Raw genomic sequence first — 21147 nt, 5'->3', positions numbered from 1 at the left:
TGTAAATTATTAAATTTATAAGAGAACAAATATGAAAGTTTTATAAACATGAAAATTGTTAACTTTACAAATAATTTGAGAAATATAATTACATAATTGCTAAGTAAGACTCTGCTTCCACTTAATATGTAGAGAGTTGGAAAAAGAATTGTTTCCACTTTTACAACAACAAGAAAAAAATAAGGTCAGATAATCTGCAACATCACAAGGTTTTCTGAATCCACGAGAGAGTTTAGGTTGCAAAACAAGCATCTAATAAAAAAAATCTAAGGAAAGACAGATACTTCCAGGGAGAGAGGACATAGAAAAATTCTTTCAACCTAAGGCAGAGAGTGGACACAAGACACTCCAAATAGAAGAATTTAGCTAAAATTTGTAATAAATGGAGGTTGATCAAAGTTGATTTTGGACTGGCATGAGAGTATGGAACTCCTGGGAAATGCAATCTTGAGAATTTGCACTCGCTGAAACTTCATGTATCTCACTGGATGGTCATGAGAAAGATTAGGGAGAGGTCTAGGGGAGGCAAAGGTAAGCCATTGTGGGAAAGATGTGAAAGCTTGACTGGATCCTTCCATACAGAACAAAAATACCTCTTGGGGAAAAGAATCAAACTCTACCATCTTTAGAGCACAAATGAAGACTCTTTGAAATAGAAGAAGTTGTTCTCTTGGAGAAAAGAAAGAAATAGATTCTGGGTGTAGAATATTAAAGGTCTCCAACCTCCAATATGGAGGACATTTAGAATAAGAGGTGAAAATCCTACCCCTAAGATTCAGGGACCCAGTGTCTGCCAAAGACCAAGACTGAACAGGACAATAGCTTGCTCTGCCATCACTCCCCACAGCATGCAATTTACCACCAGACAAAATCATCAGGCCACAGGTAACTAGAGCTAGATGGTAGGGGGTGATGAAGGACATGTAAAGAGAAATTCCCTTAGGTTTGGGTGTAAAGGGAAGACACGAAGCTGAGCTAAGGTAGATTCTGAGACACTGACACGCATAACTCTAGAAGAATTTTACTCATGTGGGGTGTGACCAACAATCGCAAACGTGGCCTCACTCCCAATTAGACTTACTCAGAATCCATGGTAAAGTCATAGCAAAAGAAAATCCAGGTATGATATGTGGTATTGAAACTAGCAAAGTATTTAAAATCCATGGGCAGCAGACATCATCAGATAGGCAATATCAGAAGCAAAATGAAAACTATGAGAAAGAATGAAATGAAAATGCTGGAAATGGGAAGAAAAGATAAAAACAACAGTTACAGAGACACAGAATGCCTTCAGCAGGATCATCAGTCAATTTGATGTGGCAGAGGAATAAACTGATGAACCAAATATAGATCAATAAAAATTATTCAAGTTAGAACACAAAGATAAATAAGTGAAAAATTAAAAGCAGATTATGAGCCAGGCACGATGGTGCACACCTGTGATCCCAGCGTCTTGGGAGACTGAGGCGGGAGGGTTTCGAGTTCAAAGCCAGACTCAGCAAAGGTGTTAAGGAACTCAGTGAGACCCTGTCTCTAAATAAAATACAAAACAGGGCTGGGGAATGTGGCTCAGTGGTTGAGTGCCCCTGGGTTCAATCCCGTACTCCCCACAAAAAAAAAATAAAAATAAAAAAATAAACAAGGAATAAAACAGATTATGTCAACCAAATGACCTGGGAATGTCTCGACCAGTGCAGCCAAACTCTCGGTTCCAGTGAGGGGCAAAGGGGGACTGGAAAATAAAGATTCACCAACAAATTTTGAAGATTAAGCTGGGATCAGGTGGAACTCTGCTCTCTGATGGAGATGCAGATCTAAAGAGTTATGCCAACAATCTTTATTTATATAGGTCTCATTACCAGGTTACATACTATGCAACCATTATTCTTTGTATTCAGGAAAGTTACCGAAAACAGGACATCTATGTAGCTTTTCTGCAGTTCCAATCTACAGTTGCAAAGTGCAATATTAGGAGCATTGTGTAGCTCTCAAGGGGATATAGCTCAGTTATTAGAGCGCTTGCCTTGCAAGCAAAGGCCCTGGGTTAAATCCCTAGCACTGAAAAAAAAAAAAAAAAAAAAAAAAAGAAAGAAAGAAAGAAAGTCAATTGCTAAAAGTTATTGTAAAGCAGGCAGGAACAGGAAAAGTGGAGCTGGTGAAACCTTATGGTTACCTAGCATAAAAATTCCTTCCTTTCCAGGAGCTTTGTGCAAGAACAAGGTCAGAGCTGATAAGACTCTTGCACAGAGCTCCTCATGCAGGGCAAGGCCACAGCAGCTAAGCATCCTGTGCCCTTGCACAGAAACATTCCCAGGCACCAGGCATGCCACAGCCATGAGGGCATCAGAAATCCCCAATCTCAGTCACTGTTCTCCCATCCTCTGTCACCACTCTCCATATGGGATAGCATCACACAGGTTAACATAACTGCATTTGGAGTCCCAGAAAGAAAACCAAGAAAAGATGAGGCATAAGTAATATTTGAAAGGAGATGAAAGTTGAACAACTTTCAAAACTATATAACAGACACCCTAATCAATACAAATCCAAAAATCTTAGAGAACATCTAGCAGAATAAGTAATAATAATAATAATGATACACAATAGCAATAATAAACCATTATATATGTATATATAGCATGTATATATCATATTTGAACTCATAAAAGGCAGATAGAGCAAAAACCTTTTTTTTTTTTTTTTTTTTTTTATACCAGGGATTGAACCCAGGGGTTCTTAATCACTGAGCCAAATCCCCAGTTTTGTTTTTCAATTTTTTTTCGAGACAGGGTTTCACTAAGTTGCTTAGGTCTTCCCTAAATTCCTGAGGCTAGCCTCAAACTTGGGATCCTCATGCCTCAGCCTCCTGAGCCCCTAGGATTATAGGCATGTGCCACTGCACCAGACTAAAGCAAAAATCTTAAAGACAGTCAGTAAAAATGTCACACATACACATATACAGATGTAAAAACTATAGCAGACTTCTTGTCTGCAACTATGTAAGACAAAAAATTATGGATCAACATCTTTAAAGTTCTGTCAAACCAGAATTATAATCCCTGTAAAGTATTAAAACATTCAAATAGAAGTAAAGAGTTTTTCAGACAGATATAGACCACTTATTTATAGTGAAAAGTAAAACACATATGTTAAGTGTTTTAGGCAAATGAACAGTAATACAGAAACTTGGATGTACACTGACACGTGGCATAAATGAAGCGAATATAAGAATTCACTTATTCTTGTTATTTTTAAATGCCCTAAAAGAAGACTGATGTTCAGAAAGCAGGGCATGACCTTTTATGTCTATTAAACTGTGCAAGTCATATGGCCTACTCTACAGCTGCTTAGGTCTGCACTGGCTACAAAAGCCATAGATAATATTTAAATAAATGAGCATATCAGTTTTCCAACAAAACTTTATTTATAGACACTAATGTTTGAAATTTATATAATTTTCTTATGTCACACAGTATTATCCTTTCCATCTTTTCTAAACATTTTAAATGTAAAAATATTTTTTAGCTTGTAGGCTGTTTGAAAACAGACAATGAGCCAGACTTGGACCATGGGTCATAGTTTGCTAATTACTGATCTCAAGCTAAAATACTAGCAATGTATTATGTATTTATAGAATATCTACAAATATTCTTATATAATAATATGGCAAGAATAGCACAAAATATGAGAGGGAAGAATTATCAGTGTACTGTTACAAGCTCCTTATACTATGTAAAACAGCAATATTATTTGAATTGGACCCTATAATTAAAGATATATATTGTCTATCTTAAGACAATGACTGAAAATATTTTAAGAGAAATTTAAATAGAAAAATGACTGTGATATGGGAGGAAGGATAGGCATATAGAACAATGGAAAATAAAATAGACCTTCACATATACAGTCTGTTGAATTTCCTACAAAAGTACAAAAACAGCCATGGAGAGAGGATATTTTTTCCCCAAAATTGTAGTGGAACAATTTGATATCCCAGTTAAAAAAACAATGAATCTGATAAATACCTCACTTTCAATATAAAGTTAACTAAAAATAGAACATTAGCTCAAGTGTAAAAACCTAATACTATAAGCTTTCAGAAGAAACACAAGACAAAACTCTTTGACACTGATTTAAACAAAGATTTTTTAATGTGTGACACCAAAAGCATAATCTATACAAAGACTATTTTTAACAATGTGAAATTTATCAAAATGAAGAGTTACTCTTCAAAAAATACCATTAAAAGCATTGAAAAGGAAGCCCTAGATTAGGGCTGAATATTTGTTAGTCCTGTAGCTGCTCAAGACTTTGCATGTAGAATTTATTAAGACCTCTCAAAATTCAGTAATATGACAAAAACCAGTTACATTTTTTAATGAGCAATTCATGATACACATAAAAAGATGCTCAATATAATTCATTTTTAGAGAAATGCAAATTAAAAGTAAGGTGAGATGCCACTATACAATTATTAGAATGATTAAAATTTAAATTGATAACAGCAAATGCCAACAAGGATGTGGTGGAACTGGAATTGTTCTAAAATCTGGTGGGGTTTTCAAATGGTACAATCACTTTGCAAAGGAGTTTTTAAGAAGTTAATATACATCTACAATGCTAAGCTCTGAGGAGAATGAAATGGATTTGAAACTCTCATTTATGGAGGAAATGGAAAATGTTATTGTCAGTTTAGGTAATAGCTTGACAATTCCTTACAAACTTGAACGTGCACTCAAAATAGGACCTAGCAATCTCGCTCCAAGTTTTTACATACATGAAATGATGTATGTTCAGACAAATATCTGTATGTGAATATTTATGAAAGTTTTACTTGTAATTATGCAGAAATTTAAAGACCACTGACCCTCAAGAAATGGATAAATGAACTTGTGGTTCATTCACACTATTGAAGTGTATTCAGCAATAAAAAGGAATAAATTACTGCCAAACACAAGTTCATGGGATAAATATGAAATGTATTTTAGTAAATGAAAGAAACCAGATTCAAAATTTCATATACTTTTGGGTTCCATTTTAGGATATTCTGTAAAAGTAATAAATGTAAGTAAACACTAGGTCAGAGGTTGCCTGAAGTATGGACATGAGGAAAAGTTAAAGTAGATCTTAGCTTTTGTTAGAATAGTATCTTGATTGATGTGATGGTTTGATGACTACCTGCATTTAGAAGATCTCGTAGGAATTTCCATTATTGTCAATTTTACTGTATGCATTTTATATCAAAATAAACAGGAAATATGTATCAAGTTGGAAGATAGAATTGTGGATTTTTTAAATATTCATTTGATTTTTTTAAACATTTCTCTAAAATAAGTTCCCATTGCCTAATAATAAATAAGATGAAACTTTTTTTAAAGACCCATAAAGACTAGATCAGGGTTTTTTTAAACAATGAATAGTTCTTATCTATAAGGTTATTGATTCCCAGGTCTGTAAATATGTCAGTGATTTATGATTATTAAAAACAATGTCTCCAGAAGTATTAATTGGTACTTCATCTTATATATTTGCACTTCATCAATATTAGCACTTATATATCGTATTGTTTGATTTAGAAATTCTACTTATATATCTAATCTGTTGGTTTATGAGCTTTGAATAATTATGTGTGTGTGTGTGTGTGTGTGTGTTGGAGGTGGAATCCAGGGTCTGACTCATGGTAGGAAAGCGCTGTACTACTGAACCTCCAGCTCTTGAAATTATTTGAGATTAGAAATATAAATCACCTGGAGTGATGAATGACAGTTAAATAAATTATAATAAATTTGTTATTAAAATAGTTTAGAAGTATAATTTACACGGACATGTTTTGATACAAAAATATTTCCAAGACAATTGTTAAATAAATGCAAGTTATAAACTAATTACAGTGGCTTTCTTAATTGTTTAATAGATGGTAGCCAATTGCTAAATACTTTATCTAGAATGCTTAATGGCCAAGTCAGCTGTAACTATGATGTAAATTCTGCTATTAGCCTATTTTAACAAAGGAGAAAACTGAGGCAAGCAGTTCGGTGTGCCTGTTCTAATCATTGTCACACTGGGATACCCCAAAAATCTTCACAATGACATTTCTCTGTCTCTTGGACACCTTAAAACCGCTTGGTACCACCCACTCTGTAAGATGTTTATGGTTACAGATGAGCATCTCTGTGAGTTGTCCTGACCTATTTGGCTTCAAATCTAGCAGCAGCTCTGGATTCTGGCTTCTTAGTTTATTTTTATCCCAAAGAGGAGCTCTGATAAATGGTATGGCCCACAGATATAAGCTAGAGAGGGACTGTGGAATTAGACAATGAAGCTTTTTAAATGAAAACAAAACAAAGAAGCAAACTCTTGTGTAGAATGTGATTTTTTTTATTATCTCAGTTGGAGACACAGTTCTTACAAGTTCAAAAGGGAATTAGGATGAAGGAAAGCAGAGCCGGGACACTGGGCAAGTCACCTGTGACTCAGTCTTTAAATTGCCATTTTCTAAGACTCAAGAATAGCAAATTACAGGAAGTTTACATAAAGTATACAAACATCATTTGTGTATGAAGCAGTCTTTTTCCTTAATGTCCATAAGTCAAGTTTGAATTTAGAATAAGTTTACCAGGCTAACATCCTTGGATGATCTCTGTTCCTAATTAGCTGAGAAACTGATTTGGAAACTTCATTAAATATCTTTGAACTTCGCATTTTTAACTGTAGATGAGTATACTCATGAAATACATAACCTTACAAGTACAAGTGCGGTTATATGACTATAAAAGTTTATAACAGTATGTGTATATGTGTATATATATATGTATATGTATGTATGTTATTAGAGTAGTATTAGGCAAGAAAATGCCTGATTAGCATCTGAGTCAACTATAAGAAAAGAACAATCAGAAAGGAGGCCATCTATGGCAAAACAATACAATGTTATTCCTCAGGCCTTGGGCCCCAGAGCCTAATGGTAGAACTTCTAAGGAAACCTTAGACAAATTGGACCTTTATTGTAGTAAACATCCCCATGCTCTCCCAATTTCCAACTGAGTTCCAGACTCTTCCCCATCACACTCCCCACACTGGAGAAGCTCCCTGGATTCTTAATCAAGCTCTCTACTTTCCCATCCAGGTGTCATTAGGAGAGTGATTTTGCCTGTCTGTTGCTTGTCTGCCACATATGACACAGAGGACGATGGAGGAAACTATCCATCCACCTTCTAGGACTAAAATGAAGATTAAATGACACAAAACAATCACAAAACACCAGGTACCAATATGTGACCAATAAAAATAAAATGGTACAATTTCTTTGCAGATATCTGCTTTCTGCTATTCTAAAGAAAATCAGTTCTCTTTGGTGTTTGCCTAATGCAGATGTGCCCGGGACAACTTTTTGATGGATCCACACATGCAGAATGTGAGAAGGAGGACTGTGAGTGGATAGCCACTGAGGACTGTTGGTACTTGAGTAAATGAATGGAACTGCATAGTTCAGAAACAGCAAACAGGTCAGAGCGGGCCAAAAATTCTTTTAACATACTAGTGTGTTCATGCAAATCACCAGAAGACTGCTCCACATGGATTTGGCAGATAAGGTCCCCAATTATGGTCTCTCTAGGAGACAGATACTCAAAAATATTCCCTCTTCTGGGCTAAAGCAACCCCTCCCAGTACACAGGGCTTTGCAATTACAGCCCATGCTAAATTTCATCTTCTACCTCCTTTTTTTTTTTTTTTTTTTTGAGCAGGTTATAGCCTATTTAATTGTGACTAGAGCCTAATATTTCTCTTGAAAAATATTATTAATTTAAAAACAATTATAGAAGTTATAGATGCAAAATATGGAATTTAGAAAATGTAAAAAAGTAGAGGACAAAAACACTTGTAATTCCCATTTAGAATTGAGTGCTATTTTTGTTTTTATTCATTTATTACTCCTATTTATTTTTATGGTACTGGGGATTGAACTCACAGCCTCATGCTTGCAAGGAAAGCACTGTAACACTGAACTATATCCTCAGCACAAAAGCTGGATTTTATATGTATATTTCATATATATATGTATATACATGTATCTTTTTTCAGTACTTGAATCTTATCTCTATGAACATTGTTATCAATGGTGTACTGGCGTTTAGGGGGATTCCTGTGAAGAGTCCCTATATGAGTCAGCATTGAGTGGTCCTGTCTTGAATTTCCTGGCCTTGATAACCTTGAAGAAGAAAGTAAGAGGTTGAAATGCAGCTGGTCACACATTTCTTTCTTCACCCACATTGTCTTCCCCCACAAACATCATCTCTTTTCTTACTCCTACTTATTTATTATAACCAATTACTGTGGTTGCAGTCACTTCTTCTCACTTACTCAGGACTAGGAAATCAGCTATTGGCTTTTATCCAGCATGACTGCAGGTGATGTGAGGGAACAACAGAAGAGAAGAGCTGGTATACCCAATGGCAAAATTGAGTGGGAAGTGTTCATTGGGCAGGAGGGAGGGAGGAAGTTATAAAGGCATTCCTAGTGCAACTGCTGTGAGGAATGTTTGACTGATGATACTGAGGATCAGAGAGATCTCAGAGCAAGTGCATTTCTGTGTGCTTGAACAGGTCAGCCTTTTTATTTGATTTGCTTGCACTCCAGTATCAGCCTTTTGCAATGTTCCATGACTTGCACATGAACCTGTGCATTAGTGTGACAGAGCACAGACTCCATCATGTACCATTTCTCTACAGGCCAGTACTTGTGTTTCGATTTGCTCAGGACATCATTGGTAACTTAGGTCTGTTATGACCTCTGTTGATGACCCTTTGTGGTAGAAAACATTTCCCCCATTTTATAGATGATGACTCAGAAGTTCCTCATCTTTTAAATCTTTAGTCAATTAGAAAATCACTGAGCCAGAATTTTAAACGTATCTGCCTTAATTGAACCCAAATTTCTCATTAAATTATTTCCTTGCCTTGATCAATTCAAAAAATCTTCATTATTTAGCTTAGTATATAAAGAATTTTAAGGCTCTCTGAGTTTACTTTCTTACTATGATTAGTTTTTTTAAAGGGTGGAAAAAGTTTATATGCACTAATGGGCAGAGCTTAGTTTTCATTCCACCTGTTGAACTCTCTGTATAACTCCAGTTACTTAGTTTTCTTAAAGTATAGCATAAAAAATAGTTGTCTGAATATTGATGTGGCTGCATCACTGATTTTAAGTCCTTTGGATATATGCTGAGGAATGGGATATTTGGGTCAAATGGTGGTTCCCTTCCAAGTAGGAATGGGAAAGACAGTAGAATGAATCAGACATAACTTTCCTATGCTCATATATGGATACAGGACCAGTATAACTCCTATCACATAGAACCACAAAAATGGAAAGTTATACTCCATGTATGATATGTCAAAACACATTCTACTGTCATGTATAACTAAAAAGAACAAATAAAAAATTTAAGAAAACTAGTAGCCCTTTGGAAGAAAGACATTCCCTTAGAATACCCACCTTGATGTAACTGTGCTTTACAGACCTCAGCTGCCACTTATCTTCATTGAAGGCCAATTCAAAACAGAAGAGTTTAAGTTTATCTCCTTCCTCACAGTTGATATAGATCAGCCGTCCATGCACCACGACTTCCATCTTCCCTGTATTATCTTGTATTTCATAATAAGTACAATCTTCCCTCACATTTTTCTGCAAAAGATAATTAACACTCATATTCTGATAAATTTATCAAGAACTCTTAGATCTATGAAAAATAAAGGGTATAAATGAAAATGTTCATCTATGACAAGGTAAATAGAGCTGTACGTTCTGAACCAGAGGTATCAAATAGCTTAAGATATTTTCAACCAAATGCTCAAGTTTTCCTTATTTAATGTCTCCATCTGTTAGATTTTGTTAGAAGACTTTGTTAGCTCCCTAATTTTTACTGTTTCCACACTGGCATAGTTGAGATGTCAAGGAGCTGAATAGAGAGAAATCTGATTACCTTGGTAGGTTTCTTTGATACCTCCACAAGAGAAGAGGAGAAGAAAGGCCATTTATGGCTCACTGGGAGCCTGAGAAAGACTATCACAAGTCCTCATTAAGTAGATTATATTATCTCAATATACAACTTCTTTCTCTATCTTCTCCATTGATTTGCTCTGCTCTAAATATTAAATACAGATCATCTAGTCCCATTGTCTTTGGTTTGTATTTCACTATATTAATGAATTCTACAGTCACATATATATGTACGATTGTTTAAACAGAGTTTACAGGAAATAGCACAGGTAAAAGAAAAAGTCACCCCCATCTGGGTGGTGTTATAATCCCATCTGCTCTAGAGGCTAAATCCAAATGATCAGAAATTCAATACCAGCTTGGTCAACTTGATAGATAGATAGATAGATAAAACTATGAAGGTAACTCAATGGTTAACCAACCCTGGTTTCACTCCCCACTACCAAAATGAAAAAAGAAATACCATCCTCAAAGGCATATATAGCAGATTAATGCACTTCCAACAAGCAGTTAAGTCAGCTAAGGCTACTATTTACGTGGTGCATTGGGACTGAAAGACCCTAAGTCTAAGAATTCACCAAGTTTCTTTGCATTTCACTGTCCTTTGTAAATTAAGAGATTAAACTATAGGTCTCTGGTCTTTCAACTTCTATGCTTCTCTTATGGTTTAATGCAGAAGTCAATTGCTCAAAAATCTCTTGTTGAAAAGTAATGAATGGGAAAAGGTGAGAGCATTCTAAAAGGTCAGAGTTCAGCTGATCAGAATCTGGGCTTATTGTTAGATATCCATCCTAGGCAGAGTAATCTATTTGGTTTCTTATTCTGGTCATCACAACCAGATCTAGATTTTGGGGGGGGGGGGTCAACTCTTCATTTACAATTAATTTGTCACTGATACAGATGGGGAAACTCAAGCAAAATCCTCAGGATGTATGTATTGAAATGAACTAGATACTGTTGTAGACCAGGGTGGGTATTAATGTATCAGAATAGCTGTTAGAATGCCAAAGATTCTTGGTGAATCTCTTTCTTTCATGGTGATATCCTGAAAAGAGAGATGCACTGAGACTTACTATGCCCTTCTCTGAAGTGGGAAGTCTCTACTTCCCTATCCCTGATCAGTGAGACCTTGATTTCCTGTGTTCAGTAAGTTGACCCAACTCTAGTTGGCAAGTTAAGACTTTTAAAATCTAGGTTTGCAGAAGAAATTTTATGAAATAGTGCTGTGACTTACCTTATACACTGTGTACACCCCATTCACGTATTTTACTGTACATTGTGAGCAAAGATACTCAATTTTAGGAGTCCCATTGGCAATTTGAACCAGCCTGTATGAGATCTCCATCTTTCTGTTAGCGCTCACATCAGAGACACTTGAAGCACTGTATATCTCCAGGAACCCATTGCGACCAATATAATCTGATATGGCAATAACCTTCCTTGGGATGAATTTGTCCTTCAAGCTGATGTCAAAAACTTTCACTCGAAAGAATTGACTCTCAGTAGCCACTGTAGCATGAAACATTCTTTTCTCACATTCTTTGAACTCATATGTAAATGATTCTGTTGCTTTCAACACCATCACTTCTTTGGGGCCCTTCTGGTAGCCACATTCTTTGGAAGCTTCTTTAGGTATAGTTGTCAATCTTCGATTCTATTTAGAAAGTGCACAGCAAAAACATAGTTAAGACAGGAAATCCAGGGTCACTGTCCAGTGAGAGTCCTCCCAGGTTCAGTGTTGATTCTCAAGGAACCTCAAGAAGATTCTGAATGTTGATCCTCAAAGAAACATTAATTGGGCAGAGCTGGGGAAAATCTGGACAACAATGGCAGACACAGTATAATCTAGGTAGTGAAAAAATGAAAAGATTTAGGTAGTAATTTCAACTGGTACTCATCCTAATAGGGGCACTTAGAAGACCCAAATCACAAAGCCCTTTCCAAGAAATCAGTGATGTATTGCAAACGAGTTCATAAGGCAGACAATGAAAGAACACCTAGAACTTTCCTAGACTGAACAGTTCTAGGCTGTGTTGTTCAGTTTGAATGATAGCAGGCATTCAGGGGAATCAGAATTGGAATTTAATCATGAAGGAACTTATTTTGACCACATTTCTCTACAGTGCCCTGCACTCTTTCTGAGTTTCAGGAGAGCACTTTGAATTGAAGGGATCTGTGGATCTGGAAGTAGTGCAGGCTTCTTCATGGAAGCAACCATGGGAATTCTTCATGGATATTCTTCAAAGACCAGCAGTGCTCGTTGAGATCTGACCTCGAAAGTTCTACAGAATATGACATATGAGGGATGGGGTTTCACTTTGCCTTCTCACCAATGTGGTCAAATACTTTCCTACATCAGGAAATCCATTCCCAGGATCCCTTAAGCATAACAAAGAACCTCCTGATTTTGACAATAATACCTGACAAAAAGTGTACAGAACTTGAAAAAGAAATTATATAATTTCTGCAGGTGATAAAGAAGAACTGAGGGATACATGTTCTTATGTTTAGGGAATACTAAAAGTAACATAAAACCAGATAATATGAAATTATTTTCATAATGCATAAACAATCATGGAATTTTTCACATACAATAAAATTATTGAAGTCTATACTGGTTGATTGAATAGCACTTCAAGATATATTTAAAAAGAGTTTTGAAAGCCAAGGTTATATAAGAATACATGCAACATGATCCAACCTGGGAGAAAATGATATTTCATATATATATATGACAAAAGATAGAGAAGACTGTACACTGAAATTGATATGTGATAGAGAAAATATTCCAGATAAATTTTAATTATTTTTGTCCATGTATTTATATTTCACAAATTTTCTAAGATGTCATTTGTGTACTAAAAAATAAAGAAAAGGAATTGCCATAGATTCCAGTAGGCTCTGTATTTGTACACACTATTTTACCCTATGACACCATTTACACACTGCAGTGAGGAAAAAACAAAAATGTAAACCAAAACACAAATATAAAATCAAGTAAACTAATGTCTCGTTTTACTGCTTATGGAATAGGGAAGATTATGTGTTCATTAAAAGTCATAGATTATCCTAATGGAGTAGAGCATTATGTGAATTAGAATTCAAATTTAGGATAGGATCTCTAAATATATCCAATAAAAATTGGTGAACTAAATAAATGTGTGAGTAGCTCCTCCACATTTCTGTTAATCCCTGTTATACTGTAAGAACAGGAAATTTTTACCATGAGTAAGCAACTGCTGAATGATGTTGGAGACACTGAAGGAGTCTGGAGACTGGTAGATGATACTGCTGGATGCACTTGTGGAGTCTGGATTTTGCTGGATGATGCTGGAGATAAATGAGGAGTTTGCATTCTGCTGGATGACGTTAAAGATGATATTATCTTTACGTGTGGCATCTGGATTTCTCTGGATGATGTTGGAGATAAATCTATAGTGTGGGTTCTTCCAGATGGTGCTGTTGGAGGCATCTGAGGAGTCTGGAGACTGCCAGATGGTTTTCTGGGAGACGTCTCCAAAGTGTGGAACATACTCACAGATGTTTGTGTGCTAACTTCTGACAGTTCTGAGAGTTGATGCTGTCCCTGAGATTCCTGTACCTTCATGTTATCATGTGTTTGGTTGTTTGTGTCATCCATTTCCTGAAGGAAAATAGATTTCTGTTCTTTTTTTTCTGTTTAATGTTTTTAAAAATCAGATGAAATTCATATTTCATTTTAATTTTTTTCTCTTTTACATAGTGCCTACACCTGCCAATTTTCTCCAGGGTTACAGGAGGAACAATAGCACACATTCAGATATCTCACCTCCTCCTACCCCAGTCCTCCTTTTAAATGTTAAAATCCCAAAGGATTGGAATTTCAGTGGTCTGAGATGTAACACTGGTTCTAACCTGTCAAACTGAACTAAATCATTTGCTTACATACAATACTTAGGGTTATTTTTTGCGGGGAGGAGGCAAAACTGGGTATTTCTTAACTAAGCCTTATCAATCAAGTAAATACATGCACCAGTTCCTGTCCTGTGCTCTTTGACATATAGGAAATACAGGTCTCCATCCTTTCAGGTGTCTGATCATAACTGCAACAGAACAGGTTCATCAAATTCACAGTTCCTCAGGGATCCTGCTACCTTTATAGTGTGGAACAGGAGCCAGAATCTTTCTGAGTTCCTAGTTGCATTCACAGCAGTTCAACATACTACCTAAAGCATTACCTTTAGCTTCATTGTTAGACAATTTCAAGTAATAATGGGAAATCTCTCTAAAATCATATGGTGTTGCAACCTTGGATCACACTAATGGAAGTCCATTAAACATCATCATAATCGGGTCAGCGTGACCCAGAACTGACCAGTTTTGACAGGATTGACAGCATTCAGTAATCTGACTTTTGAAGCGCCAGTTACTAGATGTGAGAGAACTGCTTGAAGGGCCCTCATGGGTAGCACAGCTTCTTAGAACAGCTTCTGCCCACCCCAGGCACTTGGGCAACAGTAAAAACCCAAAACAGCACGGTCCATTCAAAAGTGTTTAAAACTAAATTGGAGACATTTTAACATCTGCATACTTGCCCTACATTTGATCTATGACCATTAAACATTCAAATTTTAAAGTTCAAAGATGGTTGGATTTAAATCCTGGCTCTAATATCTACTACCTGTGTGACTTTGTAGAAGATTTTAACCTCTATGCATCTCCATTTTCTCATATGTGCAATGAGACTAACAAGACCATTTTCATATGGTATTATAAAGAATAAGTGAGATAATGTACATGAACCTGGGTTCTACATCTATTGCCAAATGACTTAAAACAACTTAATCAAGCACAGTTTTTAGGTGTATGTTTGGGTAAGCAAGCCTCCTGGGCTATAAGGGAGGAAATTTCAAATCAAAGTCAGCTGTGGTTATGAATTTGGTTTATTGACTAAATCTTACCATTAAGAAAATGCACAAATTTTTTCCCTGACACCTGTTCTACAGGTTCCTGAAAAAAAAAAAAAATGAACAGTCCTCTCCCACATTTTTTTATTTCTATGAATTTTCAGGAGAGATTTGGGGAAATATGTGTTCTTGGAACTAATAACAATAGTAACAACAGAGACTGGGCATGGTGGTACACGACTTTAATACCAGTAACTCAGGAAGCTGAGATAGGAGGATCACAAGTTCAAAACTAACCTCAGCAACTTAACAAGGCCCTAAGCAACTTAGCAAGACCCTGTCTCAAATTGAAAATACAAAGATCCAGGGATGTGGTTAAGTGCCCCTGAGTTCAGTTCCTCATAGCAATGACTGACTGAATGAATGAAGAAGAAAGAAAGAAATAAGAAAGAAAGAAACAAAGAAACAAAGAAAGAAACAAAGAAAGAAAGAAAGAAAGAAAGAAAGAAAGAAGAAAACAAAGCCAACAATCAAAGGTCTCTCTCTATAGGAAGTCTGTCTTCAACATCAGTATGTGGCTCTAGGGTGCAGCTGTAGCCTAGATCAAAGTGCAGACTGGGTCTTGAGTTAGAAACTCTGATAGAGAAGACTGACTTAACCTGTGCTCTTACCTGACCCTCCTGAAGACTTGAAAAATTGTTTTCTTCCTCATTCACGAAAGATACAGACTTCTTACGCTTGGGTACCTGGTAACCACAGGAAACACATTGAGGCAGAATAAAAAGGGCAAAACAAAAAGCAGATTATGATGGAGTTGATATAGGTGTGAATTCACTTTTCCACCTTTGTGTTTTTTCCCCTCTGTAGGTACAGTTACCTATCATATGAGCTTATCATCTAGTAGAGAAGAAAGACATTGATGTATTACAGTAGGATACAAGCTATAATAGAAAAGCATAGGGCCAGTATCTGCTCTTTTGTGAGGGGGACTTTCCGTGATTTCTTGTCTGAGAAACAAATTATGCTGGTACCAAATGGGTGAATATATCTGGCCAGTGAGGAGACAGTGACAAGGAATTCCAAAGCAGGAAGGAGCATAGGCCTAAAACCTGGCATGGAGTAGCCTAGACTGCTGAAAATTAACTCAGAAGTTTGGACAGGGAGCAAACAGGAAAGTGTTGAAAAGAAACTGCAATATAGAATGAGCACACTTGTATCCATCTTTATCTGTTTGGCCACCCTCCTACCCACACCCATGTTCTCCTGGACCAACACAAGAAGTAACACTGTGGAGATCAGGAATTATTTCATCAATGTGGGTCTTGTAAATAGAACTGAGATCTTGATATATGCACTTGATAAATAAATGTCTGATTTAATTATAGGAAGAAATGGTGTATGTACAGTAGGGGATTAGGGAAGCTCCTTCAGGTTACACTGACCCCTGGAATATGGTGTGGGGAAGAAGTATTCAGGAAGAGGTACCTTGATTGGAGGACTGCTGAATGGTGTTGGTGGATGTCCATGAGGAGTCTGGGGACAGCCCTCAGTTTTCTGTTTGCTGGTTCCTGAAGGTGCTAGAGACTGACTCTGCTCCCGGGGAAGCTGCATTCTCTCAGGGTCTTCAGATTTCTTGATTTTATTTTCCTGAAAGAAGTTTTTTCCCCCCTTTTTGTCTTGGTAAAGGTAGTTTTTCCTTTTTGGTGCTGGGAGTTGAACCAGGGTCTTGTGCATGCTAATTAGGTGGTCTACCACTGAGCCACACTCCCAGCCTTGGGTAATGGAGTTTAATGTTAGTCGAAGTTCAACATCTTTAGACAAGAAGTCCTTTTCTATAAACAGATTCTAATTATACTGATACTGTTGGAAACTCCAGGACCTTATAGTTCATCCTCTGATAAGATGCCCAGAGTACTGGGCATATATGACTGCTTCATAGAAAGAGCAGAAAAAAATTATGTGCATGTCAGCCCTGTGCTCATTTCCTGCAGAAGAGCAGGAGACTTGGATTTGGAAAATCTACATTTGAACTCAGTGTCTTTCAATAGGCTTTGGCAAGTCATTGCCCTGAACTGACTTCTCTTTGAGTACATATCTTACAAAAGGGTAATGACTTCATATTTCTGTTAAGGGGGATTATAATACCTATGTTGAGGTGCACAGCAGTACTCAAACAAAATGGGAGACCAATAAGTATGAGTTTGTTGACTCTGAACCTCATTTTCTCTATGTTCTTGGACTAGATAGAGACTGGAGTGTTCATTAAAAGGCAAGAGGTGGAAGAGCAGGAGTGGACACTTTTTCAGTGGGAGCGCAGCTGTCCTACCTTCAATGAAGGGATCTCTTCCTTTGATTCTGGTTCCGAATCTGGTTTTGTTGCGGATGTAGAAGGGGCAGTAGTAGGTTCATCCTGCTGACCTTTTTTCACTGTAGATTTTCTTTCCCCTTTGGATTTCCTTTTAACTGATGAAGTAAAAGAAAGCACAAGAAACTCAGGGCTCTGGTTAAAGACGGGGAAGCAGTTTTAGTGCTGTTTCCTATCTGTTCCTGCTTTTGTGTCTAACTATGGGTGTCCACCTCTGTGCTATCAGTTCAGCCTGGCAGTAGCCACCCAGGCACAGTCTCTGCCTCGGAGGTTTCCTTAGCCTTCCTGTCCTGGGGACTTCCTGTGTGCAGTGAGCACAGCCTTCCTATCCTGGGACTTTCCTGGACATGGATCAATCCCTTTCCTAACCTCTTAGTCTACATTTACCTTATAAGCATCTAAAATTTACATAATATTAAGGATAGGTCATCTTTGTAGAAGACTTCTCCAAATTAAAGAGAGGAAGAAACTTCATTTGCTTTGTGACATGACAAAATGGTTATGTTGGAGTTTGAGTTTTTACACGTGCCCTTTAACCCAGTATTTTTTAAGAGTGAAGTTCTTTACATCACTGAGAGGCAGACTTTTATTTAAATACCACTTCATTTTTGTTGCCAGAGAAGATATTAATGATGGCACAAGTATTGTAATAGAGCAGTAATAGTAATTGATTTAAATATTTTTAAGATGCACTTTTTTTTCCTAATTTTACCTTGACATTTTCTATGGTAATGTATTGAAAACTCTAGTGTTTCAATGACTCCTTCTGAGTTGTCTTCTTTATCTCCTGTCTCAAAAGACATACCCCCTCCTGCCAGAATACACTAGAACCCTTGGATGGAAAGGAGTTTTCTAAGTTGTCCAATTGTTGGCATCTCAAGAACCACTGTTGCTATGGTAACTGAGGTTTAGACTGGGAAAGGGATGTATCAATTGTGAGCAGGTCAGGCTTCTAGTAAAGGTTGGGGAGAATACAGAAAGGATGGGAGTCAGGGGTGCTTCCTGGTTACCTTTCAACCTCCGTTTTTCAAGAGTTTCGGCGAGGTCTGCAAGTGCTGGTATGTCTCTGCACACTGCTATCAGTTTTCTCAGTCCAGCATCATTTTGGAACTTCTCTTCCATCAAGTCAGCAATCCTAATTCTGTCATAATCATCTTGCATATTTCTAGTCAGCTTTAAATCTTTGGCCAATAAGGACTTAATTAGTCTAAAGTGATAATCATTGATGGCCTCTAACCCTATCAGCAGAACTATTTTCTTATATTCGTTCACCATCTCTCAAGTTATGGATGAGCCTAAAAGAGAGAAACAGCTTACAGTCTGACACTTGTATACTGACACATTCCAAGTGAATCAAAATGCAGTCTGTTAAAAAAAAAAAAAAAAAAGGATGTGTGTATGTGAGTGAATGACCCCTGTCCAAGTGTTGTCCACAGGTGTGTGTGTGATGAAGAGGGTCTACTTACCAGAGGTGTAGCTGTGCAAATGGGTAGAGAGATGCTGCTGTAAACATTTCTAAGAAATTCTTCCCTGTGAGTGATCATAGCTGAGTGGATTCAGTGGTGGGTGTGGTCAAAGGAGGTCTGGAAATAGGCAGTCATGGCAGGACTTAGACTGAGGGCTGGGCTGGGTCAGAGTTCCTGGCTCCCCTTTCCTTCTCTCTTGGACCTGGTGCCTATCCCTGGCTATCCTTTGTTCTGACTCTCTGCTGGGCTGTTATGCATGAAGTGGCTGCTCTGCCAATGGGTGCAGCCTCTCACCTACCAAGGTATGACCATCTGCTCCTGCATTCCACTTCCAGGCTCAGTTCCTGACCCTTGTCCACTTGGCTGCTCCCTAACCAGTTCTCATTAGCACTGTGTCTCTCTGGTGTTGGAGCATGCATTCTGTGTCCTATGTGCCCCACTGCTGTTACTTGGCTGAATATCTACAAGCTTTATTTGTAGGGTCACAGTATTTATTGGTACAATTATTTCAACGGTTGTTTGATTTTTCTCCTTTCAGGCTTAATTTCCTTAGATTTTTCATAGAGTCAATTTTTCTCTATTACCCCCAGCACAATACTGCTGAAATTCTTTAATAGTTCCTTAATTTCTTTTAAAAAATATTCCTGTCTCCTTCAATTATCTGGAAGACCTTGAGTGATCTGCATCTTACTTCTGTTTTCTTCTATGCATTCATCATATCATGTGCTTCTGAAATAAACAACACACCTTGTCTGTCCATGCTTTATGACTGCTAATTCCCTTTTCATTGCCTGAAAAGCCTCTCCTGTATTTCCTTCTCTGATTTCCTCCCACTGCAATCTTTAAGACTGAACTGAAGTTTTGTCTTCTGAAAGCCCAGAGTTCCCACAAGGATGAGTGTCACACCTCTGAACCTTGGTAGCCTCTTGTGGTCTTCCTTAGTGACACTGGGTACATGGTATGGATTCCAATTTTCTGCTTAACTTACAAGTCTTTTAAGTGTAGGATTCTTTTCTTTGTACACCTTTGTATGTGGGCTGTCCAAATTTCTGGGGATGTTAATTGCTTTCTCCTTGAGGGAACAGGAATATTCTGAAATTGAAGAGGCCCATAAAATGAAGAGAAAATTCACACAAAGAACATTATAGTGAAGGTGAAGAATTTTAAAACCAAAATAAATATGTTGTAAGTTTTTAGAAATAAAGAATAATGCTTATAAAGAGTCAGATTGAAACTGATTTTCAACAGCAAGACTGCCTACAGTAAGACAATTGAATAATGTTCATATAATATTGGTTGAAAATCCCTTATCTATTACATAATCCAAAAGTTTTAAATTAGAAAGCTTTGAGAGTGTGACAACACAATTTATTTGTAAAAATATAACTAAATATGAGATGTCAAGAGGATATGTGTAATCCTTATTCTTCCCACTTAAATCTTGATATTTTTCTGTGTTTTGTTCTTGAAATAGTATTGCTTTTGGTACTGGAGTAATGGTTCAAATTTCAGTGGAGTTTCTAGTAGTACAGTACTTAGAACAAATGTATCAATAATCTTTTGTGAACTCCAAATACTGAATTTCAAAACATTTCTAGCTGTTCAGATACAGAAGAGGGTGCTCTCAACCTGGTTTTTGTGAGAAAATAATTTTGGAAATGCAATTTTAACCTACAAAAAGTGATATTTAAGCAGGAAAGACTCAACAACTACTCTTTTATTTTCAAGGTAATTTTGAAAGACAACAATGCACATGGAAATATCTATTGGATGTAGTAGTTCATAAGAATACAATAGATTAAGAAATAATTCAGGAGTCTGACCTGGTGGCACACACCTGTAATCCCAGCAGCTTGGGAGGTTGAGGCAGTAGGATGGCAAGTTCAAAGCCAACCTCAGCAACAGTGAGACACTAAGCAACTCAGTGAGACCCTGTCTCTAAATAAAATACATAAAAGGGGCTGGGGATATGGCTCAGTTTTTGAGTACTCCTGTGTTCAATCCTCAGTACCAAAAAAAAAAAAAAAAAAAAAAGAGAGAGAGAGAAAGAAAGAAATACTTCAGGCCAAAAGATCAGGAGAATGAAAACAAACTTGATGAAATAAGACTAAGTCTTAAAAATAAAGACATGATGGAAGAAAAGCAAAACAGGAAGTCCACCAACATGTGACTGTAGGGGGGAAACAGAAAGTAAGAAAGTTACAGTTTCCTGATGTATTTTTCTTAAGGTTAAAATACAGAAATAAGTTAAAAAAAAAAAAAAAAGAGGAGAATAAAGAAGTGTGGTAGATTGGAGTGAAGAGAGCAAAAACAAGATAAAATACTTGTTACCAGTGTATACATAAAGGGTCTAACTAGTTAAGTGAAAATTCTTGTCCAAATTAATTGAAGATATTTATCTCAATGTTATTAACAAAATATCAAAGGTGGA

General features: G+C 36.8%; 1 protein-coding gene across 8 annotated transcripts in view; it reads right to left on the bottom strand.

Moving 5' to 3' along the window:
• Window positions 1-6982: 6982 nt before the first annotated feature.
• The window catches only part of LOC306638800 (interferon-activable protein 203-like), a 117508-nt gene continuing 103343 nt past the window's right edge, over window positions 6983-21147 (bottom strand). For 6 of the 8 annotated variants that reach the window (XM_079102161.1, XM_079102159.1, XM_079102160.1 and 3 more), the window contains 8 exons: window positions 18261-18545; window positions 17212-17348; window positions 16371-16532; window positions 15557-15631; window positions 13223-13642; window positions 11234-11653; window positions 9496-9684; window positions 6983-8209 (listed from right to left, as the gene is read on the bottom strand). In XM_079102161.1, coding sequence (XP_078958287.1) covers window positions 8132-8209; window positions 9496-9684; window positions 11234-11653; window positions 13223-13642; window positions 15557-15631; window positions 16371-16532; window positions 17212-17348; window positions 18261-18525 — 1746 coding nt within the window. In that variant the 5' untranslated portion in view covers window positions 18526-18545 and the 3' untranslated portion in view covers window positions 6983-8131. Of the gene's footprint in view, window positions 8210-8250; window positions 8403-9495; window positions 9685-10848; window positions 11654-13222; window positions 13643-15556; window positions 15632-16370; window positions 16533-17211; window positions 17349-18260; window positions 18546-21147 lie in introns of those variants that run through there. The other 2 variants (XM_079102163.1, XM_079102164.1) reach the window with 2 other exon arrangements.

Source organism: Sciurus vulgaris (assembly GCF_902686455.1).
Source record: "Sciurus vulgaris genome assembly, chromosome: 1".
NCBI lineage: Eukaryota > Metazoa > Chordata > Mammalia > Rodentia > Sciuridae > Sciurus > Sciurus vulgaris.
This window is presented reverse-complemented; position numbering and strand designations above follow the sequence as displayed.